Here is a 24,330-nt window from a genome sequence, read left to right on the forward strand (position 1 = left end):
TATGATGGGCAGGATGCTGGCCTGATCCTGCAGGCTCTTCTTTCAACGATGGTAAGAATGAATGCCAAAATGTATAAAATAAGTAATAAATGTTGGAAATGTAAAGAAAATGAAGGATCTTTTTATCACATGTGGTGGGAATGTAAGAAAGTGAAAAGCTTCTGGGAAATGATATATAATGAGATGGAAAAGATCTTGAAATATACATTTATACATATAAAAAAGAAGCATTTTTTACTTGGCATTGTAGGGGAGGATATTAATAGACAGGATAGTAAATTGTTTTCATATGCAATAACGGCAGCAAGAATATTATTGGCACAGAAATGGAAACAAGAAGAATTACCGATGAAAGAAGAGTAGCAAATGAAATTAATGGACTATGCAGAATGAGATAAGATGACAGGAAGGATTCAAAACCTCCGGGACCAGAGATTCTTAGAGGACTGGAGTAAATATTTGAACTATTTGGAAAGCAATTGTAACAAACAGATTACGCTAGTAGGACTGCAAGAAGTTTTGTAAGGAGGATTATGCGAAATATTGCAAGGAAGACTACAAAGGGAATTATTAGTTAAGGACAATTAAAAGTAACAGAGAAATTAAGAAATGTAAATTAAGTGATAAAGAATGGAAAATCTTCAGATGCGGTTGATGGAAGTCCAAAACAGTATATAAGATAAGAAAGTATGGTATATGATTTTTGGAAATTATTTGTATGCATGTGTGTGTGTGTGTGTGTGTGTGTGTATATATATATATATATATATATATATGAATGAAAGGCAGGAAGGCATTAATTTTACTGCATGCAGTGCACTTAAAGAAAATGTTATGAAAATGATGTAGAGATGGTATTTAACACCAGCAAAACTGGCTAAAATGTTCAAGACAAGAACCAATGCGTGTTGGGAATGTAAGGAAAGGGAGGGTATCTTCTACTACCACATGTGGTGGACTGGTAAAAAGGTAAAGGATTTCTGGGAAATGATATATAATGAGCTAAAGAAAATGTTTAAACATACTTCTGTTAAAAAACCAGAAGCCTTTCTATTGGGGATAGTGGGTGAAGAGACACCAAGGGAAGATAAAAGACTGTTTACGTATGCAACAACTGCGGCAAGAATTCTTTTAGCCCCAAAATGGAAACAAGAAGAAGTACCAACGAAAGATGAGGGGCAGATGAAGATGATGGACTTTGCAGAACTGGCAAAGCTGACAGGAAAAATCCGAAACCAGCACGATCAAGGATTCCAAAAGGACCGGAATAAATTTATACAATATTTGAAATATTATTGCATCACTAGCAGGGTTGCCTGAAGACTTGTAATGAGAAATTTCCTACCTTTCTATATTTATTTAAATTTTGAGCCGTTTTGTAATGAGTGTAATTATAATTGGGAAACGTACAAAATGCAGTGAGATAAAGGTGAATTTCGATAGCCCTGAGGCGGCAGGGAAAGCAGTCGATTGGCTCTAAAGAGCCAGGGCGGTAAAGTGGATGATAATGATGATGAGAATGTATATAATTAAATGGAAAATAAATAAAAAGAATGAATGTATGACAGGATTTGGGGCAGGGGCAGCAGCGGCAGTGACTCAGAACAGTGCAGAATCCTGATTTTAAGATTTTAAGAAGCAGTATGCCAATTTGGGGTGTGATTTTCATGCCTTTGGGATGAAAGGAATGCCAGCAAGAAGAAAAAAACAGCTAGGAAAATCAGGGTGGGGGGTAATGCCAGAAGGAAGGGAAACAACAGCATGGATAGGCTCTGAGCATCTGTCGGTGGAAGGAGTTGTCAGGGAAACCAAGGACCGAGGAAGCTAAAACGAGGAAGGCTGTGCCGCAGAAGGAAACTGGGAGGCACAACAAATTGATAGATGTTCAGTACCAGGCTTGCACTACCACTAAGAGAGCAACCTTTGGAGCAGGGGTCCCCAAACTAAGGTCCGCGGGCTGGATAAGGCCTGAGGGACTCGTTTATCCGGCCCACGGCGCACCCTGCCATCTGCTGCCTGCTCTTACCGGCATTGCGTTGCGCGGCACTGTGCGGCACGGCTGTCCACTTCCGGATCAGAGGAGCACCGGAAAGAGAAGAGTTTGGATTTGATATCCCGCTTTATCACTACCCGAAGAAGTCTCAAAGTTGCTCACAATCTCCTTTCCCTTCCTCCCCCACAACAAACACTCTGTGAGGTGAGTGAGGCTGAGAGACTTCAGAGAAGTGTGACTGGCCCAAGGTCACCCAGCAGCTGCATGTGGAGGAGCAGGGATGCGAACCCGGTTCCCCAGATTACGAGTCTACCGCTCTTAACCACTACACCACACTGACTCTATTTCACACTGGAAATAGCTTGTGTGCATGCACAAGTGTTGTGCACATGCGCAAGCGTTATTTCCGGTGCACATCCGGGTTGGAGGAGGCCCATGCACACGCGCACAAGCTATTTCCGGTGCTCCTCCGACCCGGAAGTGCGCCGGAAATAGCATGTGCACACGCATATGGGCACGCACTCTCTGGCCCGCCGCGTGTTCGGTGCTGAAGACACTGGCCTGAGGCGCGGTAAGTTTGCTGACCCCTGCTTTGGAGCCTACTTTCCAGCATTGATGCTCAGTGGTAGATATCCATGCGGAAGGTCCCTCCCTCCATCTCTGACTGGCAATGTCCTCTCTCTGAGAGTTGTCAGTGCAGACAACTGACAGCTAGACAGACCGGGGGGCTCAGTATAAATCCGTTCCCTGAGCTCCTTTCCAAATGCCGAGGCTCATCCCTGCTGCGACATGTGTTCGTCGTGGTGAGCAAAGGCAAGGGTGCCTCTGAGGGTGTGCAGAGAACCTTCCCTTCACTGCTGAGTCACTGGGGACCAGAGACAAGGATAGCTTTCACGCTGTCCTGTTCTCTTTGTAATCTCCATTGGCTTCCGTCTGTCTCGGGAGACGATGGAGGAGGATGGAGTCAAACGGTTGGAGAGGCACAGCGCCAGCTGTGGCTGTAGAAACCAATAGGGGAAACAACATTTTATATATAGATTTTCTCTAATGTGTTTTTCAAAATACGAAAAGAGCCTGCTGGAAAAGACCAAGTCTCGTCTGCCATCTTGACCAGATGCCCCCATGGGAAACCTACAAGCAGGGGTTTGATTAAACACTTGCTAGGAAGAAAATAAGTTGACAGGTCAAGAAATAATAATATGGAATGTAATTGAGTGCAAGATGTAATTACGAAAGAAAATTTGGTATAAAAATGGCAAGAATTTAAGTGTATTGAGGTATAAGATCATAAAACAAGACAAAAATTAAGCAGAAGCAATAAATGTTTGAAGAACCAGAAGGGGAAGTTGAGGCAAGTCACGGGGAGGGGTTTTTTCCTTTTCTTTTTTGTTTATATGGCAAATTGTGTTATTTGGTTGAATATTAAATTGTAAAAATCCAATAAAATTTGTTTTTTTAAAAGAAGGAAAGGAAACCTGCAAGCAGGATTCGAACACAGGAGCCCTTTCCCCTCCTGCATGCATTTTAACAAACTCCAGTGGTGTTTAGGGAGCTTAGAGGAACTTTTACGCCCTCTTTTAAAATATTTTAAATTATCAGGGCATCAAGACAGGAAGGAAGATCGTCGTGGTGAGACAGAGAGCATCCTGTCCCCATCCCTCAGCTACTGAAGGAGCAGCTGCCCCAGTGTTTGCTTTCCTCATCCCTCCGCAATCCCTTTTCCTTTTGTATCATGTCTTTTAGATATCAAGCATGCAGGCAGAGACTTTTAACGGTGCTCAGAAAATCTGGCATGCTTTGTAAGTGCTAGATACCACAGCTGTTAATAATAATAGTCACAATAGCACTTGCTTGCTTAAAATCTGAAGCTGCCAGTTAGATTTGCACAACTGGCTAAGAAAATACACTAAGTGTTGCGCTCCAGGTAATGAAACCTTGATTTCAGCAAAGACCTCCTCGTACTTTTGTTCATCTGCTTGCAGCCAGCAGTCAGCCTTTTGCTAATTCCCCTCGGCTGGACTCTGGGTCTCTTTATCCTTTCGATCTGTAATCTGATAATGCTCTCGCTACAAGCTTTGAAAATAGGATTTTCTGTCTCCCTTCCCTCTTGCGCTTATAAACGGGCCACTTCTGGGTAGTGAATTACATTCTAAACCAGCAGAAAATGCATGCCACACCCAACTCAGAGGGCTGTAAATGAGCAGAGAAAAGATCTGCCCCATTCGTGGCAGCATGGAGGCCTTCGCCAGGAGAATGTGGCACAGCCTCTATTTTATATTTTAACTTTTTTGTTTTGTAAAACAGTAAAAAAGGAAACTGTAGATCCAAAAAGGGAGGGGAGAATCCCCAAATACGGGTGCTTTCATATTAAGAGGACCTTAAGGTCCATGAATAACCATAGTTTAGAGGTCCCGGGCCCTAAGGAAGTCAGACTATCCTCCACCAGGGCCAGGGCCTTCTCAGTGATGGCTCCGACCTGGTGGAATGCTCTGTCCCAGGAGACCAGGGCCCTGCAGGATGTAATCTCCTTCCCTTGGGCCTGTAAGACAGAGGTATTCTGCTTGGCCTTTAATTTGAATTCAGCCTGATCCTTTATTTCCCTTCTCTTCCCTACCCCTCCCCTTTTATGAAGATCACCCGCTCTGAGACACCACAGCTAATTCTCCCCTGGCCTCCTCACTGGCCCAAGTAGGACCAATTCAGCCAGCTAGCCCTGGGGATTATCTAATGCTTATTTCCCCTAAATTGATTTCTGAATTTTATTGTTATTCGTGTTTTTATACTGTATTTTATGCTGCTTTTACAATTAAGTGTTTTAAATTTGTTAGCCGCCCTGAGCCTGGTTTTTGAACCGGGAAGGGCAGGGTATAAATTAAAATTTACTATCATTATTATTATTAACCAACATAAATCAATGCAGTAGAGAAATAATAGAATCACAGAATTGTAGAGTTGGAATGGACCCCAAGGGTCATCTAGTCCAACCCCCTACAATGCAGGAATCACAGCTAAAGCATCCACGAGAAGCGCCCACCCAACCCCCGCTTAAAAACCTCCATGGAAGGAGAGTTCGCCGCCTCGCAAGGAGGTCTGTTGCAATGTCAGGCAGCTCTAACATCGAAACGTTCTTCCTAACATTTAGTAGGAATCTCCTTTCTTGCCATGTGAAGCCCTGGGTTCGAGTCCTGCCCTCCAGATCAGGAGAAAACAAGTCTGCTGCATCTTCCATGTAGGAGCCCTTCAGATAGAGGGCTCTCATATCACCTCTCTGCCTCCTCTTTTCCAGGTTGAACGCATCCCATCAATCGACAAAACGGAAAGGATTTCCAGCACCGAGGAGGAAGAGAGGGGTGGAAATAATCCCGTCTCTGCCAAAACACCTACGCATGTGCTCAAGCACGCATGTCCTGTCCCCTGTTTTTGAGCAACCGAATGCATCTCCTACGCACCCATCTGGAGCGCCAGGTGTTGAAAGGGCAGCTCCGCACAGATTCTGGCTTGCATGGGACTCCCTGCCTCCCTCGCCCCTCCGGAAGAAACACAATCTTTAAAATAAAGAACAACAACACAGTCGCCTCTGCTAAAGGGAGGTTCACTCGCAGACAGACAACTGCAGGAAGGTTCGTTCCATCTTCCCCGGACTGTGGTTGCCAGTTCATATGGCCCACAAGGCCTTTACGATTCCTGAAAAGGGGAGCTCAGGTAGAAGAGGCACGTGGTATGGCTAGGTTTTACCCCTACTCCCCAGGAGGGGCTGGGCTTGTGGGATGTGATACATATGTAGCAGACAAATACAACATTCCTTGTTTTCCTAGAGTGGACATGCAAGGGGATGTTTGGTCCAGGCAGTCGAAAACTTCCTGTTTCCTCCTGGACTGGGGTATCCTTCCTCTGGCATGTGACTAGAGGTGGGCGTGACCTTACCTGTCCAGGTAACAAAGCACAAGGCACACAGCCCTCCTCCCTCCTTCTCCATCTTCCTTTTGTCGTGTGAACTGCAGTGACTGCCAGTCTGCAGTCACTCCAATTAACCCCCCATATGTGGTAGATCCACATGTATATACTTTGTAACTAAGTCTGCCTTCAAGGATCCAACTGTGAACTGATGATGTGAGTAAACTACTTTTATATACTTTACACAAGATTGTGGCGTGTTTATTCTTTTAAGAGGGAAAGAAAGGATCTTACCAGGAATCTATATTGAGAAGCTTAAACAAGCCTGCAACCAGCTACCCGCTGTGCATTCAAAGGGGAATGTTAAAACTCTGCTAAGTTATAGAGCTTGCTAGCACAAGTTAGGAAGGATATTAATAAACAGTATATCCTCTCCTGCCTCCCTGAACATTCCCACATATATAATTGAATCTCTCTGCTTCTTTCGGTCAAAGAGAACAGGGCCTTTTTAGTGGTGGCTCCCCGTTTGTGGAATGCTCTCCCTGGAGAGGCTCACCTGGCACCATCATTGCATGTCCTCTTTAACCAGGAAGGATAAGAATGCAAGAGGAGCCTCCTGGATCAGGGCATTCACCCATCTTGTCCAGCATCCTGTTCTCACTGTGGCCAACCAAATGCCCCAGTGCGAAACCAGCAAGCAGGATCTGAGCACAAGAGCAACTCTCCCGTCCTGAGGTTTCCAGCAACTGGGATTCAGAAAAATCGCTGCCTCCGACTGTGGAAGCCAAGCAGAGCCATTCTGGCTAGCAGCCCTCAATAGCTCTCTCCTCCTCCATGAATTTGTCCAATCCTCTTTTCAAGCCATCCAAGTTGGTGCCATCTCTGGTCTCCTGCAACAGGGAGTTGCAAAGTTCAGCTATGTGGAAGATGGACTTTCTTTTCCATATCCTGAATCTTACAACATTCAACTTCATTGGATATCCACGATAACCTTTCTCCATGCAATGTCTAATTTTATAGTAGTACGACATGCAACACGTTGGCGACTAATATACACACAATAATTACCAAAATAATTATCCATTCTTTATCAATTTTCTGAGAAAAATACAAAACCTTGTGCAAAGCCACATAAACTTGCGAACTACCCAGTCTAAGATGAACTTATAATGTCTGATTTCAATAGATGTTTCAAATGCTTATTTCAGTCTTTTGTTTTCTTTATCGTCATGAAGATACCAACAAAAGGTAAGTTTGGTGTTGTTCACAATACCGAGAGATGCAAGTGAAGTTGCCTAATTTTATAAGCTCCTGTCATGGCACAGTTCGCGCACCCCTCGAAGAACACACCTTTGCTCTCCAGTGAAACACCCATTTAGAAGCCACCTCGAGGCCAAAGCAACAGACTACAACACAAACCCCGAATGTCTCCTTGAGGGCACAGAAGTTATCCAAATGACCAAACACCCACACTTTGAGTGACCTTGCAGAAAGCACAGCCACTGGCTAGAATTTTGTTTTGTGCAGGTCCCTTTCTTTTAAAAAAGAAGAGGTAGAGGAAGCAATCCTGCTTAATTGGTTAACAGGAGTCAGCTTAAAGTTCAAAGTTGGTTTCTAGTTCCAAAATCCTGAAAGCAAGGAGAAAGTTGATCAAATAATAATAACAATACAGTGGTACCTCGGGTTACATACGCTTCAGGTTACAGACTCCGCTAACCCAGAAATAGTGCTTCAGGTTGAGAACTTTGCTTCAGGATGAGAACAGAAATTGTGGTGTGGCGGCAGCGCAGCAGCAGCAGGAGGCCCCATTAGCGAAAGTGGTGCTTCAGGTTAAGAACAGTTTCAGGTTAAGAACAGACCTCCGGAATGAATTAAGTACTTAACCCGAGGTACCACTGTAAACCCCAATTCTGCTGCAAGGGAGATCTGAGCAGAGCTGCGCCAACGAGTCCACCCTCCCGTGACCCACTTACACTCAACAAGTGTTAAAGTGGCAAAGAAGTGTAATTCATACTCGGCTGGGCATCCTTGGGTCACGCAAAACAAATGTAACCCATACCTCCAAGGTGGCAAAGACCAGGAGGAGGAAACAAGCGGAAAAACGGCTGGTGAGAGGCAGTAAGATAATCCCCGGACGGGAACCTGATCACTTCATGCCGGTCGCATAACTGACACTGCCTGCCATTTACGTCACGGCTGAATTTGGGACCACGGTCCAGGAGGTAAATCCATAATCCCCCGTCAGAGAGGAATGTGGCAAACGTCACGGTTACAAACGTGGGAGCTTCAAGGCAGCTGAGCTGAGGCTGTTGGCTTCTTAAGTGCATGTTGGGGGGGGGCTGCATTCTTGCTGGCTTTGTCACCAACCCCCCCCCCCTTACCACTTCCACCCCCTAGTCAACCCCCTGCTATTGGGGCCAGTCAACCCATGAGCAGTGCCGGGTTTACGTATAAGCTAAACAAGCTCTAGCTTAGGGCCCCACTCTCTTGGGGGCCCCCAGAAAATTAAAAGGGGAAAAAGCTGGATGTACATTTCCAAAATATAAGATAAAAATACAAATAAAATAAAACCTACGTACAGCAACAGTGTTTTGTGTTGTGCAGGCTCCTATGATGTAAGTCATGGGCCCCGCCTGCTAGCCTGCTCCCTCAAACGGGACCGCCTCTCCTGGTATGTCCCACGGAGGACCTTACGGTCTTCAAACAAAAACATCTTGGAGGTCCTGGGCCACAGGGAGGTCAGGCTGGCCTCATCCAGAGGCAGGGCTTTTTCAGCCGTGGCCCCGATCTGGTGGAACGCTCTGTCACAAGAGACTAGGGCCCTGCAGGACTTGACATCTTTCCGCAGGGCCTGCAAGACAGAGCTGTTCCACCAGGCCTTTGGCCAGGGCACAGTCTGACCCCCTCTCTCCTTCTGTAATACTCATAGAACTCTAGCCCAATGGTTGCCATTAATTTGACTCTGAATTGATTTTAGAATGAATTGATTTTAGAATGTATTTCAATTAATTGATTGTGATTTTATGTAAACTGTGTTACTTTTACTGTTGTTAGCCGCTCTGAGCCCAGCTTCGGCTGGAGAGGGCGGGATATAAATAAAATTTTATTATTATTATTATTAACGTCACTGGTTTGCTCCTTTCTATATATAGGACACCTACACTCTGCATGGACTTGTTGCATGGCCACATGTGCAAATGGCTTGAGATACCTATGAGGTCCATAAATCACCATATAGCATATATTCAACACAAAAAACAGCGGCAATTTGTTGTTGGCAAAGGACAGCTGGACATAGAAAGGGCCCCATTACCTTCACTAACTTAAGGCCTCATCAAACCTATATCTGGCCCTGCCCATGAGACGTAGTGAGACAGTTGCCTCAGGTAGCAGTCTGGGGACAGCTGAAAGGGGTGGCCTCCTTTGCTTGTTGCCCTCCTCTTCCTCCTCTCTGGCCTCTTTTCCCCTCGCTGCCTTCAGTGCTCCTCTGGGCTGCCTCCAGTCGCCTCCATCGGTGGTGAGGGAAGTGTGGCAGAAGTGGTGGGGGCACCATTAACTGTTTTCCCTCAAGCAGCAAAATTTCCTGGCCCATCCCTACCTCCCATCAGACCTTACCTTACAGCTCACCTAAATCAGGCCCCCTGCTCCCCTCCGCACATCACCTGTGTCTCATCAATGCAAACATTTCGGCCTTAACTGCAGAGGTTGAGGAGAAGGGATGGAGCAGCAGTAGGGCAGGATAGTTGCTGGTGAGCTGGCCTGTCCTGTCCTGGCTGTTTCTCCGCAGCTCACCTGGGCTGCCCTCCCCCTAGACTGCTCACCTAGGCTGCCCACTTGCTTGTTCACTTGCCTGCCTGCCTGCCTGCTTGGGTCACCCACCTGCTCGTCTGCTCTTCTGGGCCCCCTGCCCTGCCTGCCTTCTGCCCCATCTCCATCTCATCACCCTGCACTGCTGCTGTTCTTGCTGTGGTTTGCAGCAGCACCTGTTGGCAGCAATGTGAATTGCAGTGTGATGACATCCTTACATTATTATTGTATAGTAAGATCTCTACAGTATTTTGTTCTGCAGTTTGTTTGAAAGTCGCACACAGCCAAACTGAATGTCAAAATAGAGGCAGTTACATTTGACACTCGTTCTTTATTATCACCTATGAGAATATTGCAAATTTTGGCAGGCCTTCATGCCTTTTGCTGCAAAAGCGCGAGGTGTGTACGGAAGATCGGTGAGGAAGCCCTACACCCCCCTAAGCTTGACTGCTGTTACCCAGAGGTGTGGTGCTCCAATCACACACCATGGCACCATCATTTTAGTCCTGGGAGGCCCGTACACAGCCTGGCACCACTTCAGCTTTCTCACTCTAGCGGCATTCGCCTGGTGACCTCGTTATAATCCACTTGGCTGCACCTTCACAGTAGGCATAGAACGAGTCTAGAGAATTGAGTCCAGAGACTCACAGGAAACCTGGTCGGGTCAAATTTTCAGGTCACTCATACCAATGCCAGCCAAGAATAACCTGACCCCATTTAACCCCAAAGCTCCCTCTGCCTTAATCGGGAGATAAGCTTCGTCAGAGGCCACCAAGTTACATGATCTGGACAAACAGACGCTTTTACTTGTTCCCCAACTGCCCCCATTTCCCAGGGACAGACAGACGCATTTCCTGCTCCCTCTCCCTGGAAAGCAGAGCTGCACTTTCCAAGTTGCAAGTAGTCACATTTCCATTTTATGCTGCCCTAGTCAGCTCTTGTGGGTCCAGTTCCGGACAGTGGATTTTGAGAAGGAGGTAGATGAAGGGGAACAGACTCAAGAAGTGAAATCAAATCATAAAAAGAGCCTGCTGGATCAAGCCAACAGTCCATCTAGTCCAGCACCCTCTTATGGCCAGACAGATGCCCTAGTGGGAAACACACAAGCAGGACTCGAGTTCAAGAGCACTGTCTCACCTCCCTCAGTCTCCAGCAACTGGTTGCTGAGGTGTATCCTGAACTGCTGCTAATATATTGTATCTATATATAGATTGATATTGAATAGAATGTTAACCAGCCCAAAGCCTGGTTGAAGAACCTCCCTGGAGAGAGTGTTCCACAAATGGGGAGCCACTGCAGAAAAGGCCCTGTTCTCGTATTGACACTCTCCGGACTTCCTGCGGAGGACACACACGAAGAAGGGCCTCAGATGGTGATCACAGAGTCAGCATACGGGGAGAGACAGCCCTTGAGGTGTTGTAGTCCTGAGCCATTTAAGGCTTTGACTTGGGCCCAGAAACTGATTGGCAGCCAGTGTGGTTGGGCCAGGATGGATGTAAACCATCTTGCCTCAGTTAGCAACCTGGCTGCCAAATTCTGAACCAGCTGATCCGTCTCCAGAAGCAGCCCCACATGTGTTGCAGTAATCTAACCTAGAGGTTAGCAGGACATAGACAACAGAAGTAAAACTATTTATCTCTGTCCAGAGAGGGGTGCAGCTGGGCCACCAGCCCAAGCTGATGGAAGGCACCTCTGAGGCCACCTGTGCCTCAGGTGGCAGCATAGAGGTACCCCAAGCTACGTAACCACTCCTTCAGAGGTAATTGCCTGAGCTCTGCTAGTGCGGCTTTCTCCCGTTTGAAGTGCAGAGTGTTTGAGGACCAGGACATTTGCAGGGGAAGCAAAATGCTTGTTTACAAAGCTATTGTACTACCAAACTTACTGTATGCTTGTGAAACATGGACCACTTATAAACGCCGTCTCCAGCTCCTTGGAAAATTCCATCAACGGTGTCTCAAAAATTTTTTACACATCACTTGGTGAACTAATATCAGTGTACTGGAAGAAGCAGAGATCACCAGTGTTGAAGCAATGATTGTTCGACATCAACTTCATTGGACTGGTCCTGTTGTGCAGATGCCTGATTATCGTCTTCCAAAGCAACTACTCTATTCCAAACTTAAAAATGGAAAGCGTAATGCTGGTGGTCAACAAAAGAGCCTTAAAGACTGTCTCAAGGCAAATCTTTTAAAATGTAGTATAAACACCAACAATTGGGAAATACTTGCCTGCGAGCGCTTCAGTTGGAGAACAGCCTTTACCAAAGGTGTCCTGGGCTTTCAAGACACTCAAACTCAGGACGCAAGGGAGAAATGTGCTAAGAAGACGGCACGCTTGGCAAATCCACACAGTGATCAACTCCTGCCTGGAAACCAATGTCCCCACTGTGGAAGGACGTGTGGATCCAGAACTGGCCTCCACAGTCACTTATGGGCTCATTGTTAAAACCGTGTTTATGGAAGACAATCTTACTCGGCTACGAGGGATCGCCAAAGAAGACCCCCCTCAAGAGCAGGCAACTTCCCGTCCATCTGATTTAGGGAACCGCCCACTAGAGTGTCTCAGTCTTATCTGGACTGAGCTACAGTTTGTTGGCTCCCATCCAGTCCATTGTCAGGCAAGACAACTGAAGAAGAAGAGGAGAAGAAGAGTTTGGATTTGATATCCCACTTTATCACTACCCTAAAGGTAAAGGTAAAGGTACCCCTGACTGTTAGGTCCAGTTGCAGACGACTCTGGGGTTGTGGTGCTCATCTCACTTTACTGGCCAAGGGAGCCGGCATTTATCCACAGACAGCTTCCGGGTCATGTGGCCAGCATGACTAAGCCACTTCTGGTGAACCAGAGCAGCGTGCGGAAACGCCGGTTACCTTCCGGCAGGAGCGGTACCTATTTATCTACTTGCACTTTGAAGTGCTTTTGAACTGCTAGGTGGGCAGGAGCAGGGACCGAGCAACGGGAGCTCACCCCGTCGCGGGGATTTGAACTGCCGACCTTCTGATTGGCAAGCCCAAGAGGCTCAGTGGTTTAGACCACAGCGCCACCTGCATCACTACCCGAAGGAGTCTCCAAGCGGCTCACATTCTCCTTTCCCTTCTTCCCCCACAAGAAACACTCTGTGAGGTGAGTGAGGCTGAGAGACTTCAGAGAAGTATGACTAGCCCAAGGGCACCCAGCAGCTGCATGTGGAGGACCAGAGATACGAATCCGGTTCACCAGATTACGAGTCCACCGCTCTTAACCACTACACCACACTAGCTCTGTGTGTGTGAGAGAGGGGGGGGGGAGAGAGAGGCAAATCTATGATTGCAAACTACTTCACTGGCTCCCCCATAATACATACATGTATTTCCTCCCCCAGCAATCACTTGAATACGGAGTCTTTTCCAGGCCGGGAAGTGCAGCGTAAAATGGGAATGTGACTACTTGCAACTCGGAAACTGCACTTCAAGGCTGGGAGGAACCAGCTAAATATTTCTTCCACTCCTGAAAGGGGATTACCCAGAAACCAGGGCAGCTGCCAAGGTTCATATTTCAGCACCTGTTCAGCTGCCCTCTTCAAGCAACAGAGGAGCGGCAAGGATGGTTGCCAGACCTTTGTGCCTGACCCAAAGTCTCCAAGTTTGCCTGATCCCTTACAGGGACGTCTTGAATCTCCGGGTGGGCAAGAGTGCCTTCCATCACCATCAAATAATTAAGAAGACTGTGCATGCAGCTTGCAAACTCCAGTCCAGCAGGATCTGGCTGCAAATTATAGCATAGGCGCTCAGGGGGGGGGGGGCTACCTGCCCTGCCGTGCTCCCAATTAACTTCCAGATCACCAGAGTCTGCCCCTAGGTCTCAGGTTTGGGCCCTGAAGTCTCAGAGTCTGGGATGCTCCCGAACTGGCAGCCCTGGCTGCAAGGGGCTGGAAAAGGAGCAGTGACGTTTTCCCACTCCTGCTGGGAGCAAACATGTCATGGGCCAAGAGTCAACCTGGCCTGAAGAGGAAGAGAGAGTGACTCCACCTGCAGCTCACCAGCCTTCAGTGACAGGGAGGAAATGGGAACCAACTGGCTTCAGTCTTCTGAAACAGAGCTCTCAGCAGCAGTCAGATGCTGGAAACAACATCTATGGTTCCCAGTCCCACCTTGCTCTTTCCTGTTCTCCATTTGGACCTTTGGCTTCATGACCATTGGATTCCCTGACCGCCTGACTACGTAGATTGCTGTTTGCCTGACCCTCAGAGCAGACTTGACTTCGGATACGGACTCTGCCAAGCCTGTCTCAGAGACTGTCATCTTCTGCTTGTTTGGCCTCACACTCCACCAAGCTCTGAACACTGCTGCTCAACAACGGGACTCCGACAAAACTGGGCAACTGACCAGGAAGGAGCAGGCAAATGGGCACTGCTGACCATGGCAAAGATGGAGGGTGGGGACCACCTTGCCTCAGCTCTGGAGCAGGCACTAGGATGACCAGCAACTGAGGACTAGGGCAGGGTGGTTAGCTGGCAGTTGCCTCATAATGATATTTTTTTAAAAAATGATTCCTTCATTGCAGAGGGTTGGACTAGATGGCCCTTGGGGTCCCTTCCAACTCATACACGCACGCACACACACACACACACACACATTCACTTTCACACACACACACATTCATTCACACACACACTCTCTCTCACACACACATATTCACACACACACACACATATTCACACACATTCATTCACACACACACACACACACATTCTCTCTCTCTCTCTCTCTCTCTCACACACACACAATTTATTTATTTATTATTTGTTTTCCATTTAATATTATGCATTCACATCATCATTCTTCACTTTACCGCCCTGACTCTTTAGAGCCTATCGACTTCCTTCCCTCCCGCCTCATGGCTTTTGAAATTAACCTTTATATCATTGCAAGTTATACGTTTTCCAATTCTAATTACACTCATTTCAGAATGGCTCAGAATTTAAATAAATATAGAAAGATAGAAAATTTCTCATTACAAGTCTTCAGACAACGCTACTAGTGATGTTAATTGCTTACAATAATCTTTCAAATATCGCATGAACTCTTAACGATTCTGTAAGTTCATGCAAAGTTACTTGCTGCAAGTCGTATGATGAAACAACTTCCAAGGGGTGTGTGGAAGACACCCCACCCCACAGGGAACCATCAGGGGGCTGCCTGGATAATCAATCACATTTCTGGCTATTGAATCACAGTCCGCCAGCTACAAAGCACCGTAGAGAAAATGCAATTTAGCTCCATGAGGTTCTCCCTGGAAGCAGCCTGTGCTCAGAAAAGGGAGATTTGGGGATTGAGCTGAACAAGCGGAAATGAAGAATCCTGGATCTTTTGTGGGGCAGGTGCAAGATTTCTGGGATCTGGGCTTCTGGGATCTACTTTGTTTTTCACCAGAAGTCTTGACATCCAGCAGCCGGAGTGCCAAACTTAAAATTATGTAATTCTGAGCCCAGGAATTTGTTGCAATGAATACCAGGACCAAACAGAGCTCAGAGTCCTTTCACATGTAAGCTCACACCTGGTGAAGCCCCGCCCTGCAGGTTTCTTCATTTCAGCCATATACTTGCAAGGGAGGGTGGGTATGTCATTGTTTGAAAACTGAGTCAGAAATCTGCGTGGGTCTATCTTGGGTGCCTCAAATCACTTTCTGTTCAAGTGCGGTGCAGGAGCCCAGGATGTGCAACAACTTCCTGCTCCATCAAAGCTACACTTACTTAACCGTAATTCTCTTTTCTCCTACGTGAGACCAAAACCTGCTGGATCAGCCTAAAGGACCCTTCTGTTTCTCAAGGTAGGGTGGGATCAGCAGGGCATCTCTTCTCTTCAGGGGTGGAGAGGGCAGTTTGCCCAGTGGGGCTTGTGGCCACTCTCCCAGCTTCTGTCCACACTTTCTGAGCCACGCAAGCCATCTCTGCTAGCCACAGAGATTGTGTCAGATCTGCATGCCCAAATCCCCAGCAGAAAATCTGGCAGACATGCCCCACTGTGCCCCTGAAGGACCAGGTGTGCAGCCTGGGAGTCATTTTGGACTCACAGCTGTCCATGGAGGCGCAGGTTAATTCCGTGTCCAGGGCAGCTGTTTACCAGCTCCATCTGGTGTGCAGGCTGAGACCCTCCCTGTTCGCGGACTGTCTCGCCAGAGTGGTGCATGCTCTAGGTATCTCCCGCTTGGACTACTGCAGTGCGCTTTATGTGGGGCTACCTTTGAAGGTGACCTGGAAACTACAACTAATCCAGAATGTGGCAGCTAGACTGGTGACTGGGAGCGGCTGCCAAGACTATATAACACCGGTCCTGAAAGATCTTCATTGACTCCCAGTATGTTTCCGAGCAAAATTCAAAGTGTTGGTGCTGACCTTTAAAGCCCTAAATGGCCTCAGTCCGGTATACCTGAAGGAGTGTCTCCACCCCCATTATCCAGCCCAGACACTGAGGTCCAGCGCCGAGGGCCTTCTGGCAGTTCCCTCCCTGCAAGAAGTGAGGTTACAGGGAACCAGGCAGAGGGCCTTCTCGGTAGTGGTGCTCGCCCTGTGGAATGCCCTCCCAGCAGATGTAAAGGCAATAAACAACTATTTTACTTTTAAAAGACAACTGAAGTTTAGGGCCCTGTTTAGGGAAGTTTTTAATGTCTGATGCTGTATTGTTTTTAATATTCAGTTGGAAGCCACCCAGAGTGGCTGGGGAAACCCAGCCAGATGGGTGGGGTATAAATAAATAATAATAATAATAATAATAATAATAATAATAATAATAATAATTATTATTATTATTATTATTATTATTGCATTCAGCCTCACCAGTCACGTGAATGATGGCTACTATGAGCCCAAGTGTTTCCCCCAACGAACATGCAAACAGCACCTGCAGGATCCGGCCAACGGCCCATCTACTGCAGCATCACTGGAGGTTTCTATGGAGAGGTTGGATGGTCTTGGGTGCTTTAGTTGAGATTCCTGCATGGCGGGGGGTGGGCTAGATGACTCACGGGATCCCGTCCAACTCTATGATTTTATGAACCTGTGGCCAATCAGATGGCCCAGTGAGAAACCCACAAGCAGGAGCTGAGAGCAACAGCCCTCTCCCCGCCTGTGGTTTCCACCAGCTGGTATTTGAAAACATTGCTCCTTCCAGGGCATAGTCATAGCTAGCAGTCATTGACAGATTCACCCTCCTCCATGTCTAACTCTCTTTTAAATCCATCCTAGTTCATCACTGCTTCCTGCAGCAAGGAGTTCCAAAGTTTAACACTGTGCTGCATGAAAAAGGGCTTTCTTTTTATCTGTCCTTCCAACTTTCGGCTTCATTGAATGCCTACGAGTTCCAGTGTTATGGGGGGGGGGAGCTTTTCTCTATCCACTTTTTCCATGCCAGGCAAATTTTTTAATATAAACTTTCAATATGCCACATCTGACTCACCTCTACAGATGTACATGGAGGATGAAGCAGGCTTTTTCTCTGTCACTTGAGTCTAGAGGACAGGCTGAGAGCCGAGAGGCAGAGATCGATGGGAAGCAGATTTTAGCTAAACACCGGGGTGGGGGGAACGCTTGCGAATGGCAAATACTGTTTAGGGAAGCCCTGTTTAGGGAAGTTTTTAATGTTTCATGTTTTATCACTTTATTATTATTATTATTATTATTATTATTATTATTATTACAGTGGTACCTTGGGTTACAGACGCTTCAGGTTACAGACTCCGCTAACCCAGAAATAGCACCTCGGGTTAAGAATTTTGCTTCAGGATGAGAACAAAAATCGCGTGGCGGCAGTGGGAGGCCCCATTAGCTAAAGTGGTACCTCAGGATAAGAACAGTTTCAGGTTAACAACGGACCTCCAGAACGAATTAAGTTCTTAACCCGAGGTATCACTGTATTAATATTAATATTCTGTTGGGAGCCGCCCAGAATGGTTGGGGAATCCCAGCCAGATGGGCGGGGTATAAATTATTATTATTATTATTATTATTATTATTATTATTACTGTTTGATGGTGGAAGGGCCTTGCCTTGAGAGGCGATCAACTCTCCTTTGCTGGCAGCTTTTAAGGAGATGTTGGGGGCCATGCCTAGCAACTCTCCCCGTTACAGAACAATTAAAAGTTGCAGAAGCTCTGCAACCCCCAGACACACACACACACACACACACACACACGTAGCCAGAGCCAGAGCTGCAGGGAAGGCTAGCTGGGTTTTTTGCTCCCAGCCTGTGTGTGTGTGTGTATGCAAATACAGGTGGAGGGGGTGTCAAACTGGGTCTTTGACCCGCTTGAAATAAAGCCCAGTAATGGTGAAAGATGATTGCCTTGAAAAATGGCAGAAGCTAATTTCAAAGTTTATCGGGGGGGGGGGGGGGCAAAAGGCCAAGGATAAAGCATAAGTTACAGTCAAACTGGGTCTTTGACCCGGTTGAAATAAAGCCTAGTTTCGCCCCTGACTTAGCATCATCTAGTCCCCCTACCAGGTAGCTTTATCCAAGCCCTTCTCAGCTCACCTGTGTCATCAAGGATACATGCTATAGCCTACCTTGCAAGGCTGTTCTGAAGAAAACAACTCCATCAATATAACCCGACGTTCCTCTAACGCTCTCTAAGGCAGCCATGCTAAGAGCATCTACCAGGAAGTCCTGCTGAGTTTATGTATTGTTTGATGTACTATCATTGTAAACCGCTGTGGTTGTTTTGGGGTTTAAAAATAAATAAATAGCGGTATATAAATGTTTTTATTATTAATAATAATACGTAAGAAATTGAGGAGAGGGTGACTTACTTCTGAGCAAAGATTCTTGGGATTGCAAGATAGACCTCACCGAGAAGTCAAAGCTAAGACAGCATTTCTCCCTTTACAGGGGAGCCAGCGCCTTGCACCTAGCAGGGCTTACTCCCGAGGAGACGTTTACCTGGCGTATCTGGTCTTCTGGAAATCCAGGAGGCTGGACACAAACATCTTTTTAATTCCATCAGAATCCAGCTTGGGCGGTGTTGAGGGAAGAGGAGGAGGATGGCGGCCCAGGGCAGGAGTGATGGAGGAGGCGATAGGGAGAGACCCCCGTCCTCGGATCCTCGGTGTCCCGCGAGGGGGTCCCGGGTGGTCCCAGCCACGAAGAGGCAGCCTCCCTCCGGAGCAGGCAGCCCAAGGAACTTCATCCGCTCCTCTGCCTGAGCTGGTCGGGAGCAAAAAATGAATGCCCCCCACAAATGAAATCTCACTTCTTCGCGTCTCCCAAAGCCAGGCAGGCGATCTTGGTTTTCAGAGGGGGTTTAATTTTTTATAATTAAAAAAAGAGGAGGAGGGGGGGCAGAAATCCTGGCCATTCTGGGTCGCTCTCTCCTGCAGCCCTGTTGCGCAGGGGGGAGAAGCAGCCGGCAGGCACCCCGTCTGGAGAGGCTCAGGAGCGAAAGAGCGCATCCAACAGGCAGAGTTGGAGCGAGGAGGAGGCGAGCGAAGGAGCCGCGCGCTGAGTCGTGATCGCGAAATAACAAGATGATTAGCGCTCTGGAGGAGGGAAGAGAGGGAGGAGGAGGAGGAGGAGGAGAGAGGGAGGAAGGATAGATGGATGGATGGAGGGGAGATGGAGGGGAGGGAGGGAAGGAGGGAAGGAAGGACGGACCCCCGGGGCTCCAAGTGGCCGGAGCAACCGGTCCCCAAGCCGCCTGTTGGATCCCAATCGGCATGAGCAAGGGAGCTATAAATAAAGGCAGCCCCGGTGATATAGTGCGCGCCCGCGGATCAAATAGCAGCGGATTTGGATTAATAAGGGCAGAGCCGAACTGCGCGCGCTGGCAGCTCGTCCGACTGTACAGCTGAAAGCGCAGGGCTTTGCCCCGCCTCGCCAAGAATCCTGGGAACCATGGTTTGTTAAGGGTGTTAGAAGTTCTAGTTTGGGGGGTCCTTACTCCCAATATCCTTAACAAGCCCCAGTTCCCAGGATTCTCTGGGGGGTTTCTCCCCCAGAACTACAACTCCCAGCATCCCCAACAAACTGCACTTCCCAGGATTCTCTGGGGAGAAGCCGTGTCTTTTGTTGTTGTTTAGTCGTTTAGTCGTGTCTGACCTTCTGACCCCCTGGAGCAGAGCACGCCAGGCCCTCCTGTCTTCCACTGCCTCCCGCAGTTTGGTCAAACTCATGCTGGTAGCTTCGAGAACACTGTCCAACCATCTCATCCTCTGTCGTCCCCTTCTCCTTGCGCCCTCCATCTTTCCCAACATCAGGGTCTTTTCCAGGGAGTCTTCTCTTCTCATGAGGTGGCCAAAGTCTTGGAGCCTCAGCTTCACGATCTGTCCTTCCAGTGAGCACTCAGGGCTGATTTCCTTCAGAATGGAGAGGTTTGATCTTCTTGCAGTCCATGGGACTCTCCAGAGTCTCCTCCAGCACCAGAATTCAAAAACATCAATTCTTTGGCGATCAGCTTTCTTTATGGTCCAGCTCTCACTTCCATACATCACTACTGGGAAAACCATAGCTTGAACTACCATATTTTTCGCTCTATAACACGCACCAGACCATAACACGCACATAGTTTTTAGAGGAGGAAAACAAGAAAAAAAATATTCTAAACGAAATAGTGGATATATGATTTTTGTGGTTCATGCTGTGGCCACAGACATGTGATCTGACAGTGAATTTGGAGTAGCCCAATGCAAAAATCCTGAGGATCCATGTGGATCCATGCTTTGTAACCATGGAGGAGGGAAGGAAGGGGAACCATAGATCCTCTGCTCACGACTGCAGCAGATCCCCCCGCCACCCGCAGGCATTCGCTCCATAACACACACAGACATTTCCCCTTACTTTCTAGGAGGAAAAAAGTGAGTGTTATGGAGCAAAAAGTACGGTATACAGGGCTTTGGCAAGGTGATGTCTCTGCTTTGGTGTGCCTTAAATGTAGAGTGAGTGTCTGCTTTTAAAGCACACGGTCCCCCCCCCCCAAAAATCTTGGAAACTGTGGCTTGTTGGGGATGTTGGGAGTTGTAGTTCTGTGGAAGCAACCTACAGTCCCTAACTCACTGGGGGTTTGAGACGCATCAACTACCCTCACCTGTCAAAACCAACCCAAATTGTTTATCTGGGTGTGGCAGCTATCACATGCTGACAGCTTCTAGGAGCCACAGGTGAGAGCTGAGCGCAGGTTGGGGACCAAAGGCGGACAGACTACCCCAGGAGGAGCATGATGTGTCCCCCACCAGAGGTGGCAACCCTCTTTCTGAACGCCAGTGGCTGGAAGCCACAGCAGGCGAGAGTTGCTCTCGTGCTCGAATTTTGCATGCTGGTTTCCCACAAGCAACTGTTTATATATATATATATATATATATATATATATATATATATATATACACAATTTAAATGTAACAAATTATCAAAGCAAATCATCTTCATTATTTCCCCCCATTATTCCCCCCCTTCCACCTCCTCCACAAACCCTCTCTCCCTCCCCCCTCTAAGACTTCCTTCAGCTCCTCTCTCTGATTTCTCAACCTATACACTGTATTAATTTCTGCATATTGTAAAATTGTACACATCCTTATATTATCTGTCTACTATGTTAACCCTCAATAAATTTGTGTATGTTTATTCAAAACCTGCCAAGGAGTCCAGTTCATTTTGTTGTCTTTTAAAATAATTTGTAAAAGGCTCCCGGTCTTCTTTCAAGTCACAGTTGTCCTTGTCTTGCAATTTGCATGTCAGTTTAGCCAGTTCTGCATAGTTCATCCATTTCTCTTGCCACTGTTCTTTCGTCGGGGTTTCCTCATTCCATCCTTGTGCAATCAAGACTCTTGCCGCTGCCCACAAGCAACTGTTCAGCCACTGTGAGAGCAGGATGCTGGACTAGATGGGCCATGGGCCTGATCCAGCAGGACCTTCTCGTGTTCTTACGGAGTGGATCATTTTGGCCTAATGATCTGGGCTGTCCAACGGGGGACCACAGACTGCTTTGGGAGGCAGCAATGGAAATATGGAAGCAGAAGCTGGATAGCTGTCTCTCGGGGGTGGAGGAGTTGCAAGGCCTCTTTGCAACCCTCTGAAATTCTGGCTGTTCTGGATTTGGCATGGCTTACAGCGATGTGGACAATGCATCAGAAAGCCTTAAAAGGCTTGTGCAGTATGCACTGATTGTTTATTTACCATCGTCAAATGTGCATCTTTTAAATGTTATTAGTATTAGAGCGGCTGGGGCAACCCAGCCAGGTTGGTGGGGTATAAATAATAAAATTATTACTGCTATTACTACTAGTAGTAGTACATTTACCGTATTTTTTGCTGTATAAGACGCACCAAACCATAAGAAGCACCTGTTTTTTGGAGGAGGAAAACAAGGAAAAAAATATTCTGAATCCCAGAAGCCAGAACAGCAAGAGGGATCGCTGCGCAGTGAAAGCAGTAATCCCTCTTGCTGTTCTGGCTTCTGGGATAGCTGCACAGCCTGCATTCACTCCATAAGACGCAAACACATTTCCTCTTACTTTTTAGGAGGGAAAAAGTGCGTCTTATAGAGCGAAAAATACGGTATATCCTGCCTTTCCTCCAAGGGAACATGGGGCCTAGTGTATGGTTACCAGGCGTCCCCATTTCCCGGGGACAGTCCCCAGATTCACAAATCTGTCCCCGGACAAAATCCGTCCCCAGAATGTCCCCAGATTTCATTTAATGTCCCCGGATTTATATTTTAAGTGTTGTAGATTTATCAGTAGGGAATGAAAGTTGTGTGATTGCTTCAACGGCACAAGACACATCATATGGGGACTTCCGGTGAGGCAGAATGGGGGGTGCCACTGCCGGGGGGGGGGAACTGGGGACGCCCGGCACATCAACTGGGGGAACTGCTGACACCCCCCCCCCACAACCCAAATCAAGCCGGGAGCGAGAGAACCCAGCCACCTGGCCGAGTGCCCAGCGGTGCTCCAGAGCCATGAAAACCCCGGAGCCAACGCAGGGAGGAGGAGGAGAGGAGAAGGAAGAGAGAGAAAGAGGAAGGAGAAAAAAGAGGGGAGCCCCGACCTTGCTGCTCCGCTGGCACTGAGGAGAGGTAGGAGAGCACCCGGAGGGCAAGGACACGTGGCCGAGCCCAGGCCCGACCCGAACTTACTCCACGGTGACTAGCGCTCCAAGAGAGAAGGCCAGGGCCCAGAGGAAGGCCGTGTGACAGAGGAGATCACAGAAGAGAAGATATTGCTTCTTTAAAAAAATTTAAATAACTTTTTTTTAAAAAACTCTTTTTTAAAAAAAGTGACCCCGGATTCTTTGAAAAAATCTGGTAACCTTAGCCTAATGAGGGCATTTGGACCCAGTTTTCCTGCATACTTCCAAAAAAACACCCCTCTGGCCTGAGCACCAGAGTGCAGAATGCTCATAGTTCTGCACTGAAGCCACATTTCCTCTATCCTGTCTTTCCCCGCCAGCTTATATTCTACCCTTACACAGCGGTGGATGCACTCCAATTGAATCCACTGGAGGTTTTGCACTCCAGCTTGCTCTCTCCTTTTGCTCCAGTACCCTTCCAAGGGGGGGGCTGTGAAGCAAAGCATTCAGGGTACGAAGCTCAGAAAGCTTCCCCCCTCCCATCTCCCCCCCTTTTTTTGGATCCATCACTTCTGGGAGCAACACGGCCTGGCTCTCTCAGCCTCCTTCCAGGCTGCTCAACAGTGCGTGAGCCATCCCGGAAAAAAACAGCACAATACAGAATGGCTGAGAACATAGTGGTGAGAGGAGAGGAGGAGAAAGCCGCTTCCATTCATTCAGCAAAACAAAAAAGCAACAAAAACAGGTCAGCTTTCTCTTGGCACATTCGGCAGCAACCGCTTTCCCAGGCAAGGGCTTCTGCTCTCACAGGAAAACAGGGTTGCAGATCACAGAGGCTCCAATAGTTGCTCTTGAGCGCAGACAGTCCCTCGTTTTTGATCCCTTGCAAATCATCCTGTGGACTGTGTCCCTACATTCCCCCCCCCCCAATTTTGTATTCATTTTGTAACAAAAATAAAAAACACAAACAGAAGAGACAAACAATACGAACAAATTCTTGTCATATCCTTATTTTTCTAAACATTGTTAAGCGGGCTTCCCCAAGCCCACCTATCTGATTTTCATTATACTTCATCTTTAGCAGTTTACATATATCATAATTTCTAACCATTTTTTAATCATGCTTACTTTTACCATAAAAATCTTCACATTTTATCACTTACAAATAATACTATTTTAAAATACACTTTCTTCTGCTTCTAACCCTACAGCCTATATTCACTTCCAAAGCTATTCTAAGATTAAATATTAACATATTTTTTTCAAATATTCCTTAAACTTCTTCCAATCTTCTTCCACCGTCTCTTCTCTCTGGTCTTGGAGTCTCCCAGTGTCTGAAAATCTTTAAGTGAAGCGAGGTACCAAACTTTGTACGATGAAAGACAAGCTGTGAAGCTTTGTGTATTCAGCAAATACAATGTCCAACACTGAACAGAGATTCCGGATATTGACTACCGTTTCGTATAATTCTTCATCAGCGTGGTGGGAGGATATAGAATTGCTTCATAAACCCATCTTATATCGAATGAATATATGTAAATGAAAATATTAAATGTTGTGGAACAGTGCTCCTGTAAGTCTGGTACCTCAGTTCATTTAAAGATT

At 47.2% G+C, this 24,330-nt stretch overlaps 1 protein-coding gene across 2 annotated transcripts in view; it reads right to left on the reverse strand.

The window, feature by feature from the left end:
• Positions 1–19,493, reverse strand: part of MMD2 (monocyte to macrophage differentiation associated 2) — a 38,354-nt gene extending 18,861 nt beyond the window's left edge. The window contains exon 1 of one of the 2 annotated variants that reach the window (XM_083585894.1): positions 18,607–19,493. In XM_083585894.1, coding sequence (XP_083442020.1) covers positions 18,607–18,653 — 47 coding nt within the window. In that variant the 5' untranslated portion in view covers positions 18,654–19,493. Of the gene's footprint in view, positions 1–16,572; positions 16,718–18,606 lie in introns of those variants that run through there. The other variant, XM_083585893.1, reaches the window with a different exon arrangement.
• Between the last annotated feature and the right edge of the window lie 4,837 nt (positions 19,494–24,330).

Source organism: Podarcis filfolensis (assembly GCF_964270895.1).
Source record: "Podarcis filfolensis genome assembly, chromosome: 14".
NCBI classification, from domain to species: domain Eukaryota; kingdom Metazoa; phylum Chordata; class Lepidosauria; order Squamata; family Lacertidae; genus Podarcis; species Podarcis filfolensis.